The sequence below is a fragment of the Rana temporaria genome, chromosome 13 (genome assembly GCF_905171775.1).
Source record: "Rana temporaria chromosome 13, aRanTem1.1, whole genome shotgun sequence".
Taxonomy (NCBI): Eukaryota; Metazoa; Chordata; class Amphibia; order Anura; family Ranidae; genus Rana; species Rana temporaria.
The window spans coordinates 117,988,988-118,001,410 of NC_053501.1; the positions used below are offsets into that span (position 1 = coordinate 117,988,988).

The 12,423-nt window shown below is 47.9% G+C and overlaps 1 protein-coding gene across 1 annotated transcript in view; it reads left to right on the plus strand.

Moving 5' to 3' along the window:
* KCNN3 (potassium calcium-activated channel subfamily N member 3) overlaps nucleotides 1-12,423 on the plus strand; it is an 81,360-nt gene that overhangs the window by 31,403 nt on the left and 37,534 nt on the right. Inside the window, exons 2-3 of the mRNA XM_040332202.1 lie at nucleotides 1,640-2,058; nucleotides 12,037-12,178. Coding sequence (XP_040188136.1) covers nucleotides 1,640-2,058; nucleotides 12,037-12,178 — 561 coding nt within the window. The remainder of the gene's footprint in view (nucleotides 1-1,639; nucleotides 2,059-12,036; nucleotides 12,179-12,423) is intronic.

Genomic DNA, 12,423 nt, shown 5'->3' on the forward strand with positions numbered 1-12,423 from the left:
TAATGCCCACATTCGATGCTGAGCCTCCATGATTGGAAGAACGGAAATTCAATGAATAAATAAGAAGAGCAGTGGGAGGAGTTATGCAAATATCAAAATACCATGATGGGCGAGTATCAGTCTGGAGGAGTGGGCGTTCCTAAGCAGTCTGTATTTGCATAGGTAACGCCCACATTCGATACTGAGCCTCGGTGGCAGCTGGTGCTCTATTTTTTGAGGGGGGGCGGCAAACAAACCCGATATGGGCAGTGGGAGGAGTTATGCAAATCTCAAAATGCCTTGATGGGTGGGTATCAGTCTGGGGGAGTAGGCATTCCTAGGTAGGCTGTATTTGCATAGGTAACGCCCACATTTGATACTGAGCCTTCATGATTAGAACGGAAATCCAATGAATGAATAGAAAGTCCTGGTGCAAGCAGTGGGAGGAGTTATGCGAATATCAAAATACCTTGGTGGGCGGTTTTAGTCTGGGGGGAGTGGGCGTTCCTAGGCACACTGCATGTGCATACGTACCGCCCACATATGATGCTAAGCCTCCGCGATTGAAAGAACTGAAATCCAATGAATGAAAGAGGCGGGGTCAGGGTGATGATGATACAGGATGTCCCCGTGTCAGGAAATTGGGCGGGGCTCTGACTTGCTGCAGATTCTAATGCACATTGTGAGAAGCTCACAGTGGGGTGGATTCAGTAAGCAATTGCGTCTGCGTATCCATAGTTACGCAGCGCAATTGCTTAGTTGCGCCGGCGTAACGACTTTTCTGTATTCAGAAAGCTTGTTACGCCGACTGCAGCCTAAGATATGACTGGCATAAGGCTCTTATGCCGTCGTATCGCAGGCTGCATTCTTACGATGGCCGCTAGGTGGCGTTCCCGTAGTGGTCAGCGTAGAGTATGCAAATTGCATACTCACGCCGATTCACAACCCTACGCGCGCCCTGCGTACGCATTTTACGTCGTTTGCGTTCGTCGGGTTCCGCGTAAGGCTGCTCCTGCTATTAGCAGGGGCAGCCAATGCTAAGTATACCCGTCGTTCCCGCGTCGCGATGTTTGAAAATTATGTCGTTTGCGTAAGTGAATCGTGAATGGCGCTGGACGCCATTTACGTTCACGTTAAAGCAAATGACGTCCTTGCAACTTCATTTGCCGCAATGCACGTCGGGAAAGTTTCCCGACGGAGCATGCGCACTACGTTCGGCGCGGGAACGCGCCTAATTTAAATGATCCACGCCCCCTACGGGATCATTTAAATTACGCGTGCTTACGCCGGCCATTTTTACGGAGCGCCTTCCGCAAATTACGGAGATACTGCTTCCTGAATCAAGCGTAGCGCAAGTAATTTACGGAGGCGTAGCGTAAAAACGTAACGCTGCGCCACCGTAAGAAGTGCGCAGCAGTACCTGAATCCACCCCAGTGTGCAGTGAAATCAGAGTAAGCCATTTCAGTCCAGGGGGAGGAGCTATTACAACTGCGCAAGACTGAAGGGAAGCTGAGTTCTGCTTTAAGGGACTGTAAGAGGGTTCATGTGGGGGCTCGTCCGGAATCCTCTCCACCAAACACTGAAAAAGTTTTGAGTGCGTTGATCCTTTAAAAATTCACTTTCTTACATTCGTCTCTCTCTTTTTTCCTTCTTTTCCAGCTATTCGTCATCGACAATGGCGCAGACGACTGGCGGATCGCGATGACCTACGAGCGGATATTCTACATCAGCCTGGAGCTGCTCATCTGTGCCATCCACCCCATTCCCGGGGAGTACAAGTTCTTCTGGAACGCCCGCCTGGCCTTCTCCTACACCCCTTCACAGGCCGAGGCCGACGTGGACATTATCCTCTCCATCCCCATGTTTCTGAGGCTCTACCTGATCGCCCGCGTCATGCTCTTGCACAGTAAACTTTTTACGGACGCCTCTTCCCGCAGCATCGGGGCGCTCAACAAGATCAACTTCAACACCCGTTTCGTCATGAAGACCTTAATGACCATCTGCCCTGGAACCGTCCTGCTGGTCTTCAGCATATCGCTGTGGATTATCGCTGCCTGGACCGTACGTGTCTGTGAGAGGTGAGGAGGGTATGATAGATGCCAGGGCCAGTTTAGATAATAAGCCCCAACTGTCCACAGTAGTTTGTGTCTCTGCCCCTCCCACAAGGCAGAGATTTTCCTGCAGTAGTTTGTGTCTCTGCCCCTCCCAAAATGAGGAGATTTGCCCCAGAAGTTGTGTCTCTGTCCCTCCCACAATGGGGAGATTTCCCGCAGTAGTTTGTGTCTCTGCCCCTCCCACAATGAGGAGATTTGCCCCAGTAGTTGTGTCTCTGCCCCTCCCAAAATGGGGAGATTTCCTGCATTAGTTTGTGTCTCTGCCCCTCACACAATTAAGAGATTTCCCCCTGTAGTTTGTGTCTCTGCCCCTCCCACAATGGTGAAATTTTCCTGCAGTAGTTTGTGTCTCTGCCCCTCCCACAATGGTGAGATTTTCCTGCAGTAATTTGTGTCTCTGCCCCTCCCACAATGGTGAAATTTTCCTGCAGTAGTTTGTGTCTCTGCCCCTCCCACAATGGTGAGATTTTCCTGCAGTAATTTGTGTCTCTGCCCCTCCCACAATGAGGAGATTTGCCCCAGTAATTGTGTCTCTGCCCCTCCCACAATGAGGAGATTTGCCCCAGTAATTGTGTCTCTGCCCCTCCCACAATGGGGAGATTTCCTGCTGTAGTTTGTGTCTATGCCCCTCCCACAATAAGATTTCCCCCAGTAGTTTGTGTCTCTATCCCTCCCACAAGGCAGAGATTTTCCTGCAGTAGTTTGTGTCTCTGCCCCTCCCACAATGAGGAGATTTGCCCCAGTAGTTGTGTCTCTGCCCCTCCCACAATGGGGAGATTTCCTGCAGTAGTTTGTGTCTCTGCTCCTCCCACAATGGTGAGATTTCCTGTAGTAGTTTGTGTCTCTGCCCCTCCCACAATGGGGAGATTTCCTGTAGTAGTTTGTTACTCTGTCCCTCCCACAAGGCAGAGATTTTCCTGCAGTAGTTTGTGTCTCTGCCCCTCCCACAATGAGGAGATTCGCCCCAGTAGTTGTGTCTCTGCCCCTCCCACAATGAGATTTCCCACAGTGGTTGTGTCTCTGCCCCTCCCATAATGGGGAGATTTCCTGCAGTAGTTTGTGTCTCTGCTCCTCCCACAATGCTGAGATTTCTCCCAGTAGTTTGTCTCTGCCCCTCCCACAAGGCAGAGATTTCCTGCAGTAGTTTGTGTCTCTGCTCCTCCCACAATGGGGAGATTTCCTGCAGTAGTTTGTGTCTCTGCTCCTCCCACAATGGGGAGATTTCCTGCAGTAGTTTGTGTCTCTGCCCCTCCCACAATGGTGAGATTTCCCTCCAGTAGTTTGTGTCTCTGCCCCTCCCACAATGGTGAGATTTCCCTCCAGTAGTTTGTGTCTCTGCCCCTCCCACAATGGGGAGATTTACCCCCCAGTAGTTAGAGTAAGAGGTGGGAAGGGGCCAGCCAAACTCTTCTTTTAAGATTTGCTCAGAACTTCAGCTGCTCTGTCTCTTCATCTCATGTTCTGATGGAGTTTTCCCTGAAGGTGACCTCGGCTTCTTTATCAGCCCGGTAATAATTACACGGGTGTGCGATGGAGCTGACTGGTTGTCTGTGTATGCGGAGCGTGCGTCATCATTTCTCCATACGGAACAGACGGAAGGCTCTGATTGGCCCGCGGGAGCCATTATTTGCCGTCTCCATAAGTGTGCCCATCTGTGTTTGAGGTTTGGATGTACGGAGGGGGATTATGGGAGGTAAGAATGTAAATCCCACTTTAATTAGCGGAGATCACACTTCAGTCAATAGACTCATTACACACAAGAATCCCTCATTAAAGGAGGACTCCGCTGAGCGTTCTCTGCAGGTAAACAGACACGTGATACCACCCATTACTACTACAGACGGGAAAATAATCCGACAGCCGGATCCGGGGGAAGGCGAAAATCAGGAGAATCTAACTTTTATGGCGCTTTTACCACGCCCCATCCCCCAACTGCTACCCGCTTTGCGGCAGGACTTATTCCCCCCCCCCCTTCGTCGCTTTCAGCAGCTTTAGTGCCCACCAAACGTGGCCTATTCGAGTGATGCAAGTGCTTGGATTGCTTTTCATAGGTGTTTGACAGGTGGCGTCGTATTCCCGCTTTAACCCCCTTGGACCCCCGCACAACCCTGTTCATGGTGCTTGCAGAACAACTCCATTCGCTTGAATAGGCCATGATCGGGAGCAGTGGCCCCTGTTGATCGGTCTATCGATCAAACCCCCCCCACCCCCTCCCGTCGCTTGGCCGTCCGCCAAAAAAAAACAGCCCCGCGCCAACCCCATCCAGGTCACGGGCAGCTTCCACCATGTCTCCTCCTTGGCAGCTTCCCCCCTGTGTCTCCTCCTCGGCTGCTTCCCCCCGTGTCTCCTCCTCGGGAGCTTCCCCCCATGTTTCCTCCTCGGCGGCTTTCCCCCGTGTCTCCTCCTCAGCAGCTTCCTCCCTGTGTCTCCTCCTCAGCAGCTTCCCCCCATGTCTCCTCCTTGGCAGCTTCCCCCCTGTGTCTCCTCCTCGGCTGTTTCCCCCCCGTGTCTCCTCCTTGGCAGCTTCCCCCCTGTCTCTCCTCCTCGGCTGTTTCCCCCCCGTGTCTCCTCCTTGGCAGCTCCCCCCCTGTGTCTCCTCCTCGGCTGCTCCCCCCCCCGTGTCTCCTCCTCGGCGGCTTCCCCCCGCGTCTCCTCCTCGGCGGCTTCCCCCCACGTCTCCTCCTTGGCAGCTTCCCCCCGTGTCTCCTCCTCGAGTACTAGGTGAGGGGCTCTCACAAAGAGAGACCCAACCAGGGCAGGTGAGGAAGGGATATAAGGGCCACACATCCTCCCCCTAAACTTCAGGGTGGGTGCATAGATTTCAGGCACAGGACTCCTGGTGGGGACAAGACACCCCTAGGTCCACCTAGACCAAAGGCCCAGTGGACCCCTTTCTTTTTGATCAGGCAAAGCCAACCAGGGAGTACTAGGTGAGGGGCTCTCCCAAAGAGAGACCCAACCAAGGCAGGGGAGGAAGGGACATAAGGGCCACACATCCTCACCCTAAACTTCAGAGTAGGCCCCTAGACTTTAAGTGCAAGACTTCTGATGAGGGAAAGAGACATTTAGGTCCACCTAGCCCAAGGGTCTAGTGGACCCTGTTCTTCATGATCAGCCAAAGCCAACCAAGGAGTACTAGGTGAGGGACTCTCCTGAAGAGAGACCCAACCAAGGCAGGGGAGGAAGGGACATAAGGGGCACCCCCCCTAGACTTTAGGGTAGGCCCGAAGACCCACACTCTACATTCCAAGTGAAAAAAAATACATAAGCGCGGGCCTCCTCTTCAACGTGTCATAGCTGAGCAGGTCAAAGTCAGGGGGATGAAAACAAGCAGAGCAGTAATAAGGGCCTCCATACACCGAAGGTGCCTCATATTACTCGCTAGGAGATCTGAAATGATAATTGTGAGCGCCATCGGAAATAAAGACCATCGATTCCTATTATCATGCTGTCCATCTTGTCAATCTGTGTGATGGCACATCATAATCTTCGCAATCTTTTCCCTTGAAATTGCCGTTAAATTGCACAATTTTCTTAAAGACGGCCGTACGTACGCGAGGCAGTCTGATAGAGCAATCAAACTTCATGATTCAGTTATATTGTTGAAATTGAAAAGCAGGAACACTTTGAGGGGCAATCTCATAAGGTCTGTGGTTGAGTCGCCATATTTAAAAAACGCATTAGCCAGCTGGATTGGCCTGATTAATTCAGATGATCTTAGTCATTGCTAGACGGTATACCGGAGCCTTTCTCAACCCTGACCCCAGGGGAACCCTTGAAATAATTTTCAGTACTCGGGGAACTCCTGATAAGAATAGTCCACTGTGGTCATTGGTTAAATGTTCCTTACATTGGTGATCAGTGGGAAGAATGTTCCTTACGTTGGTGATCAGTGGGAAGAATGTTCCTTACATTGGTGATCAGTGGGAAGAATGTTCCTTACATTGGTGATCAGTGAGAAGAATGTTCCTTACATTGGTGATCAGTGAGAAGAATGTTCCTTACATTGGTGATCAGTGGGAAGAATGTCCCTTACATTGGTGATCAGTGAGAAGAATGTTCCTTACATTGGTGATCAGTGAGAAGAATGTCCCTTACATTGGTGATCAGTGAGAAGAATGTCCCTTACATTGGTGATCAGTGAGAAGAATGTCCCTTACATTGGTGATCAGTGAGAAGAATGTCCCTTACATTGGTGATCAGTGAGAAGAATGTCCCTTACATTGGTGATCAGTGAGAAGAATGTCCCTTACATTGGTGATCAGTGAGAAGAATGTCCCTTACATTGGTGATCAGTGGGAAGAATGTCCCTTACATTGGTGATCAGTGAGAAGAATGTCCCTTACATTGGTGATCAGTGAGAAGAATGTCCCTTACATTGGTGATCAGTGAGAAGAATGTCCCTTACATTGGTGATCAGTGAGAAGAATGTTCCTTACATTGGTGATCAGTGGGAAGAATGTCCCTTACATTGGTGATCAGTGAGAAGAATGTCCCTTACATTGGTGATCTGTGGGAAGAATGTCCCTTACATTGGTGATCAGTGGGAAGAATGTCCCTTACATTGGTGATCAGTGAGAAGAATGTTCCTTACATTGGTGGTCAGTGAGAAGAATGTCCCTTACATTGGTGATCAGTGAGAAGAATGTCCCTTACATTGGTGATCAGTGAGAAGAATGTCTCTTACATTGGTGATCAGTGGGAAGAATGTCCCTTAGATTGGTGATCAGTGGGAAGAATGTCCCTTACATTGGTGATCAGTGGGAAGAATGTCCCTTACATTGGTGATCAGTGGGAAGAATGTTCCTTACATTGGTGATCAGTGGGAAGAATGTTCCTTACATTGGTGATCAGTGAGAAGAATGTTCCTTACATTGGTGATCAGTGGGAAGAATGTTCCTTACATTGATGATCAGTGGGAAGAATGTTCCTTACATTGGTGATCAGTGAGAAGAATGTCCCTTACATTGGTGATCAGTGAGAAGAATGGTCCTTGCATTGGTGATCAGTGGGAAGAATGTCCCTTACATTGGTGATCAGTGGGAAGAATGTCCCTTACATTGGTGATCAGTGAGAAGAATGTTCCTTACATTGGTGATCAGTGGGAAGAATGTTCCTTACATTGGTGATCAGTGGGAAGAATGTTCCTTACATTGGTGATCAGTGGGAAGAATGTCCCTTACATTGGTGATCAGTGGGAAGAATGTCCCTTACATTGGTGATCAGTGGGAAGAATGTCCCTTACATTGGTGATCAGTGGGAAGAATGTTCCTTACATTGGTGATCAGTGAGAAGAATGTCCCTTACATTGGTGATCAGTGAGAAGAATGGTCCTTGCATTGGTGATCAGTGGGAAGAATGTCCCTTACATTGGTGATCAGTGGGAAGAATGTCCCTTACATTGGTGATCAGTGAGAAGAATGTTCCTTACATTGGTGATCAGTGGGAAGAATGTTCCTTACATTGGTGATCAGTGGGAAGAATGTTCCTTACATTGGTGATCAGTGGGAAGAATGTCCCTTACATTGGTGATCAGTGGGAAGAATGTCCCTTACATTGGTGATCAGTGGGAAGAATGTCCCTTACATTGGTGATCAATGTGAAGAATGCCACCCTTACAGCCAACTAAAATGATCATTGGTGTCATGTTACAGCTTTCAGCGTTCATCATTGAAGGTTTTGTTCCCTTTTTCGTGTTCCTGTAATCAGAATGGAGTTTCCTAAGAAGAAAAATGTTACTGCGCTGATCTAATTATCCAGAGGTATTTAATCTCTGGGAATATGGACATAAGTGAAATATCAGGGCCACAATGTACCCAATCTTAAGTGTGAATAACCTGAATACAAACAATAAAAAATATAAGAAATATATGAGACATACAAATGTGACACAGTGATTTCAAACTTAAATCATATATCTAGATCAGTGTGTCAGCATACAATCCATATGCCACAGTGCTTCTATGAGAAAAATGGCTGTTGCTGCTACTGACCAACCAAATAGTGAAAACAATACGAAAGATATTACAAAAAAATATATTATATATATATATATATGTGTGTGTAAAAACCCAATATGCGGTACGCCAACTGCACCGTGAGTTGTCCAATAACCAATATTGGAACAAAATAAAATAAATATCAATAAAAGTGAAATAATTATCAAACAACCATACAAATGTGCAATGTGCTGGCTGCACTTAAAAATAGTCCAAATGGCAGGCAATCTTGCTCTTATACAATAGGTTCCAGCAAACACAAGGTTCAATGTTGGTAATGCTGTATACAGGAAAGTGCCGCTATCTCTTCCACCCGACAAAGATGTGCCACCATCACCAATGGTTAAAATCAACACTCACCAGACCCCAGATATTATTAGGCTCCAAAGTGGTGTCTTTTCTTTGTCGGTCAGTGGGTGTTGCCTCCTTTTCCCTTTTACAAGGTGTCATCAATTCCTCAAAAACAAGGGGCTCATCATGGTGTAGTATATTAAAATATGTATTTATTTAAAAAAGGTAAAAAAATATAACACTTACAATATAAAGTGCCTCTGACCGGCACTGAGTGTCTTTGGCAGTGTCAACCGTTAAAAGCCGCTGACCAGCATTTAAGTGGCGTCCTAAGAGGTGTGCTTGCCCCGCTGTGCTCCGCATGTATTGCTACAAGGGGTCCGTGCGCGCTGGTGTGCTGCACCCTCAATGTGTGTGTCCAAACAGCCTCTTCGCGTTTCGCTAGTTGCGTCGTCAGGAGAGCTCTCCTGACGACGCAACTAGCGAAACGCGAAGAGGCTGTTTGGACACACACATTGAGGGTGCAACACACCAGCGCGCACGGACCCCTTGTAGCAATACATGCGGAGCACAGCGGGGCAAGCACACCTCTTAGGACGCCACTTAAATGCTGGTCAGCGGCTTTTAACGGTTGACACTGCCAAAGACACTCAGTGCCGGTCAGAGGCACTTTATATTGTAAGTGTTATATTTTTTTACCTTTTTTAAATAAATACATATTTTAATATACTACACCATGATGAGCCCCTTGTTTTTGAGGAATTGATGACACCTTGTAAAAGGGAAAAGGAGGCAACACCCACTGACCGACAAAGAAAAGACACCACTTTGGAGCCTAATAATATCTGGGGTCTGGTGAGTGTTGATTTTAACCATTGGTGATGGTGGCACATCTTTGTCGGGTGGAAGAGATAGCGGCACTTTCCTGTATACAGCATTACCAACATTGAACCTTGTGTTTGCTGGAACCTATTGTATAAGAGCAAGATTGCCTGCCATTTGGACTATTTTTAAGTGCAGCCAGCACATTGCACATTTGTATGGTTGTTTGATAATTATTTCACTTTTATTGATATTTATTTTATTTTGTTCCAATATTGGTTATTGGACAACTCACGGTGCAGTTGGCGTACCGCATATTGGGTTTTTACACACACATATATATATATATATAATATATTTTTTTGTAATATCTTTCGTATTGTTTTCACTATTTGGTTGGTCAGTAGCAGCAACAGCCATTTTTCTCATAGAAGCACTGTGGCATATGGATTGTATGCTGATACACTGATCTAGATATATGATTTAAGTTTGAAATCACTGTGTCACATTTGTATGTCTCATATATTTCTTATATTTTTTATTGTTTGTATTCAGGTTATTCACACTTAAGATTGGGTACATTGTGGCCCTGATATTTCACTTATGTCCATATTCCCAGAGATTAAATACCTCTGGATAATTAGATCAGCGCAGTAACATTTTTCTTCTTAGAGCACTATTGACCCCCACTAAGGGCACACAGTACTGCAGCAGATCACAGTTCACATTTATTTATTTATTTTCTTTTGCGCCGGTGACACTCACAACCAGAATGGAGTTTCCTGCTGATTCATTTATGTCTGAGGTCGGTTGGTTGCCTGAAGACCAACACTGGTTGGAAGATTCCTTTCGGCATTTCATCCTCTGTTATGATGGGTTGCGGCTCTTTGGTTATCTTTTTTATCCCTTCTAGTGCTGGATTGTAGGTGGTCACTAGAGGTACGCAGTCGCTTGTTTGTTTTTTCTCTCTATATTTTATGAGATTTTCTCTTCGGGTTTTTGAAGGTAGCATTCATGCTTGTACTGATGGTTGTCTTGCTAGACCATTGTGTACCAGTACTGCTTGTACCGAGAAGAATGGTACTGTTCCTGACACCTAGCCGCTCCTCGGTATCCCCCACCGAGAGCTTCTCTAATAGCCGCTGTACGCTCTGCAACATCCCTCCTCTCCACCGTTCTCACACACATACACGGGCCGCCCGTACCAGAGGGATCATGTGGGGACAGGCAGGACCACAACAGTCCCTGGGCGGGGGGGGGACACAGCACGCTTGGGGGGCACAGTTATAATTTTGCACCCCCCCTAAATGTTGCACCTGAGGGGGGAAAGTACCAGGTGCCCGATCCCCCCCCCCCCCCATGCCACTGCAATTCGGGGACAGTGTTCTCAATCCGGGATAAATCAGGGGACAGACTGGCTCCGGGGTAAGTGTTCTCAATCCGGGGACAAATCAGGGGACAGACTGGCTCCGGGGACAGTGTTCTCAATCCGGGACAAATCAGGGGACAGACTGGCTCCGGGGACAGTGTTCTCAATCCGGGGACAAATCAGCGGACAGACTGGCTCCGGGGACAGTGTTCTCAATCCGGGACAAATCAGGGGACAGACTGGCTCCGGGGACAGTGTTCTCAATCCGGGACAAATCAGGGGACAGACTGGCTCCGGGGACAGTGTTCTCAATCCGGGACAAATCAGCGGACAGACTGGCTCCGGGGACAGTGTTCTCAATCCGGGACAAATCAGGGGACAGACTGGCTCCGGGGACAGTGTTCTCAATCCGGGACAAATCAGGGGACAGACTGGCTCCGGGGACAGTGTTCTCAATCCGGGGACAAATCAGGAGACAGTGTTCTCAATCCGGGACAAATCAGCGGACAGACTGGCTCCGGGGACAGTGTTCTCAATCCGAGGACAAATCAGGGGACAGACTGGCTCCGGGGACAGTGTTCTCAATCCGGGGACAAATCAGGGGACAGACTGGCTTCCGGAGACAGTGTTCTCAATCCGGGGACAAATCAGCAGACAGACTGGCTCCAGGGAGTGTCTCTCAATCCGGGGACTGTCCCCGGAAACCGGGGATGTCTGGTCACCCTATGTTGGAAGAAAAAAGTATCATGGACGTTACTTAATTGTGTTGTTTTAAGTGCACTAATGTGGCACACAGGAACAGAGCCGAGGCAGTCAATCAGCTGAAGCTCCCTCCCCCCTGTCACCATTTTTCTCTTGGTGTCAGAATTTTCCTAATGCAGATGGCAGAGGAAGGAGGCAGCGGACAGAAAATGACACTTAGTGCTTTGGATTGAGGCAAGTACACACTATAGAGGGATATGCTTCATGTGTGAGGATTACAACCACTTTAAGAGTGACTGGAGGAGGAACCCTTTTTCATACCCCTAGGGATTAATGAGACCAAGTTTAGTGGAGTGATTAAGTGCAGACACGAAGGGAAAGGTAGGGACAGATTAGCCAATAAGAAGAATAAACCCGGGCGAAAGGATCAAAAATAAATGGGTAGAAAATCATGTACGGAAGGACACGGGTGCCAGAATGTCCTCTAGACGTGCTCCTGGCACACGTTGGGTAATGAAAAAGGACTATAACATTTTTATGTCGAATTTAATAACATTAAACTTCCGCGGTTTAACCTGGCGTTACATAAAAAAGTGAAACATTTTAGGGCAGGCGGTGGACACCCCTTTTAAGACGTTAGGCTATCATGCTATTAGCAAAGGAATTGGGCCATGGTTGTTAAAGATCGGTCAATGGCTGAGAGCGGCGGCTGGGTCTACGGTACGCAGACGTCTCATTGTTCTTCCTTCTCCCACACAGGTACCACGACCAGCAGGATGTCACCAGCAACTTTCTGGGTGCCATGTGGTTGATCTCCATCACGTTCCTCTCCATTGGTTATGGTGACATGGTGCCAAACACCTACTGCGGGAAAGGCGTCTGTCTCTTAACCGGCATTATGGTGAGTAAGTGAGTGGCTCTCGATGAGTAGTACCGGGCGTCTAGCCCAGGAGAAGATTTTTTTTTTTTTTAGATAACTCAAGTGCAATTGGTATCCTTTGGATTTTGGTGGGGTTTTTTTTTTTCCGTCAAAATAAAGTTGGCGCGGTAGTTTTGAAAGTCACGAGTTGGCTCGTTGCACTCCAATCCCAGTACCACAATAATACCATAACCTTACATCCTGTGATCCTAATTCTGACCTTGTGG